This window comes from Primulina huaijiensis, chromosome 17 (genome assembly GCF_012295235.1).
Source record: "Primulina huaijiensis isolate GDHJ02 chromosome 17, ASM1229523v2, whole genome shotgun sequence".
Lineage (NCBI taxonomy): Eukaryota > Viridiplantae > Streptophyta > Magnoliopsida > Lamiales > Gesneriaceae > Primulina > Primulina huaijiensis.
Genome location: NC_133322.1, coordinates 8,546,458 through 8,549,270, shown reverse-complemented (window position 1 = coordinate 8,549,270; position 2,813 = coordinate 8,546,458). Strand labels below are relative to the sequence as shown.

At 38.9% G+C, this 2,813-nt stretch overlaps 1 protein-coding gene across 1 annotated transcript; it reads right to left on the bottom strand.

Moving 5' to 3' along the window:
• Positions 1-1,381: 1,381 nt before the first annotated feature.
• Positions 1,382-2,023, bottom strand: LOC140962586 (uncharacterized). The gene has a single exon (XM_073421539.1). The coding sequence runs from the start codon at positions 2,021-2,023 to the stop codon at positions 1,382-1,384; it is 642 nt and encodes a 213-aa protein (XP_073277640.1).
• Positions 2,024-2,813: the final 790 nt, after the last annotated feature.

The window sequence follows — 2,813 nt, the reverse complement described above, 5'->3', positions numbered from 1 at the left end:
TCGGGGGACGAAATTCTCGAAAATTGGAGAGAGAGAAGCTCGAAATTTTGAGCTTGGAATGTGTAAATTTTGAATGAATAGATCCTCTTATTTATAAGTGTGTGAATAAAAATATTACCATAATCGGGTTGATACTTCTTCCATAATTTCAAAGATATTTCTTCAATTATTAGTAAAATCCCTTGTTTATAAAATACATGCATATATGCATGTATACTTTTACTTTTGAAAATATCATTTACTCCTATATTAAAAGAATCAAAATTATATATACTCGTGTACTCAATTCGAGAATCATGCATACATATATTGTCCAAAATTATATTTATCTCCTATTCATATATCAATATTTATTTATCTCATACATGTATCTATATTAATTATCCCTTTAACTAAATCTAAATCTCAAGATATATTTATATATACATAGATATATATTTATTTATATTAACTACTTCTTAATTAAATTATTGAAGAGTTTAAAATAACTAAATCCTTGATAAATTAATACCATATTGAGTACAAATAAATAAATGATTTAGAATTTACGAGATTTAACAATATTTCTCTAAGTTATTAAATTAATAAATATATATCACCTATATAAGTATTTATTATCTCATTATCTAAATTCTTGATATACTTATTTCCAAAAAAAAAATGGGGTTTCACATCTCTCCCACCTTATTGGAAGTTTCGTCCTCGAAACTTGGGTTGACTTGATATTTGAATAGATAAGAATATTTTTTTTCTCGCATTCTTTCTCCCAAATACCACGTGGCTTCTTTTTTCTACTTGATTATACCGTTGTACTTTGACGTAGGGGATGGAGTGTCGTCTTAGTTCTACAATCTCTATGAATCTCAAATAGTCTTACTTGTAGATGTTGTTATTCTAAAAGGCGCAACTAATTCCTCCTGCTCATGTCCTAATTTATTAGCAATTCTTTATATATGAAAGAGTGTGTAGCGCCACATTTAAATAATACATAGGCAGGAACTTGTAAATTAGGACGGTACCTGACACGACGTTGTTTGCGTTGTCTGTCTCTTCTTGCGTCATGGCAAACACATGGGAGTTTGGTTTGTTAACTTTTGGTTTGTTGGGATTTGCTCCAGTTTTTGGTCCGGTTCTTTCGTTAGTTTTGGCTGTCTTGTTGGCGGCTTCAGGACAACATGCGATGCGGTGTCCCGGCTTCCCACAACCGAAGCAAGTTCTACTTACTCGACGGCACTCTCCACTGTGTCGGAGATGACAGATGGGGCACTGCCTAATTTCTAAGTGGTTTCTGACGGAGAATTGTCCTGTGGAAGGTCCATCTGACTGATTAGACTTTTTGAACTTCTGTGCTCCCTGAGAAGGCTGGCCGATAAGAGGACGTTTATTTCTGTTTTTCCCTTTTTTTTCGACGGGTGTCAGTTTCGGCTCGGATGGCTGCGTCCATCAGGTCTGAAAAATTGGATGGCTGGAAGACTGCTAAAGCTGATTGGATTCGGCTGTTCAATCCCTTCTTGAAGCGATGTAATTTCAAGACTTCGTCTGCCATGATTTCCGGAGCATAGGATCCAAGGGCATTGAACTGGGAGGTGTATTCCACAACTGACATATCCGGAGCTTGAGTGAAATTTTCAAAGTCACTCAGTTTCTGTAGTCTGACCTCAGCTGGATAATACTGCTTCAGAAAGGCATCTCGGAAGTGATGCCATGTGATTGGTCCAGTAGCGGTCATGGCTGGCGAGATAGCTTCCCACCACTTGCCTGCTTTGTCCTCTAGGAAAGGCACGATCACATCCACCTTAAGTGCCTCGGGAACTTCTAATAGTCGTAGCTGAGTCTCTATACTCTTTAGCCAACTCTGGCCGACTTCAGGATCAGCGTCCCCTTTAAATGTTGGGCATCGGTTCTTACGGAGGGATTCATAGTGAAAGTTGATCCAATTCGACGGTGGGGGTGGAGGTTGCAGATTGGCGTTCGGGTTCACTAACCCTTGTAGTGTCGTTGCCACAATCGTGGCTATGACCATCGGGTCTGCCTAGTTAAGACTGAATCCTGGCGGTGGTCCATTATCTTCTTCGTTGTCATGGTTGTTGCTTGCATAGCGGGGGTTACGGTTCTGTCTTGGGGGTTGCCGGCCATTTCCTACAACTAAAAGGTTTCTAAGAGTTCGTATCGGCAGAAATAATCGAATAGATTATGCTGGAAATAAATTGAAACCAATGGATCAAACAAAACATTCTTTATTGATTTTTTTAAAAGCAGGTAAACATAAGGAATCTGAATAGAATAACAAATGTAGTACCAAAAATGAAGCGTACGAATGACAATGAAAGAAACGAAAAAATGTGGAAGAAACTCATAGTAATAATAGTGCAAACAACTAAGACACTCTACTCCACAATCTCCCCATTCCCGACGGTTTATATGGGTTCCGACTCTATCTCTTCTGGTTCTTCCTCTAACTCCTTGCGGTATCGCTCCATGTCTTGTCGCAACATTTCCTCTCGGTACTTGTTCTGGTCTATGTTGTCTCCTCTCACTAGTTCATATACCGGTGAATTGTCTTGTTAAGCTGGTAACGTACCTCCTCCTTCTCAGTGGCTAGGGTCTCAATCTCACGCCTCTTCTCACATAATCTGGCTCTAAGTCGCTTAAGCTGGCGGGTTTGGTAGTCAAGGGCGAGCTGTTCCATACGAATGACAGCCTGAGCACGAGTGCGGGGTTGCAGGGGAGTTGATGGAGTCATTTCCGAAAAAAAATGGAAAGGCACAAAATAGACTTAATCATATATATGATAGAAAATGAAAAGTATCAAG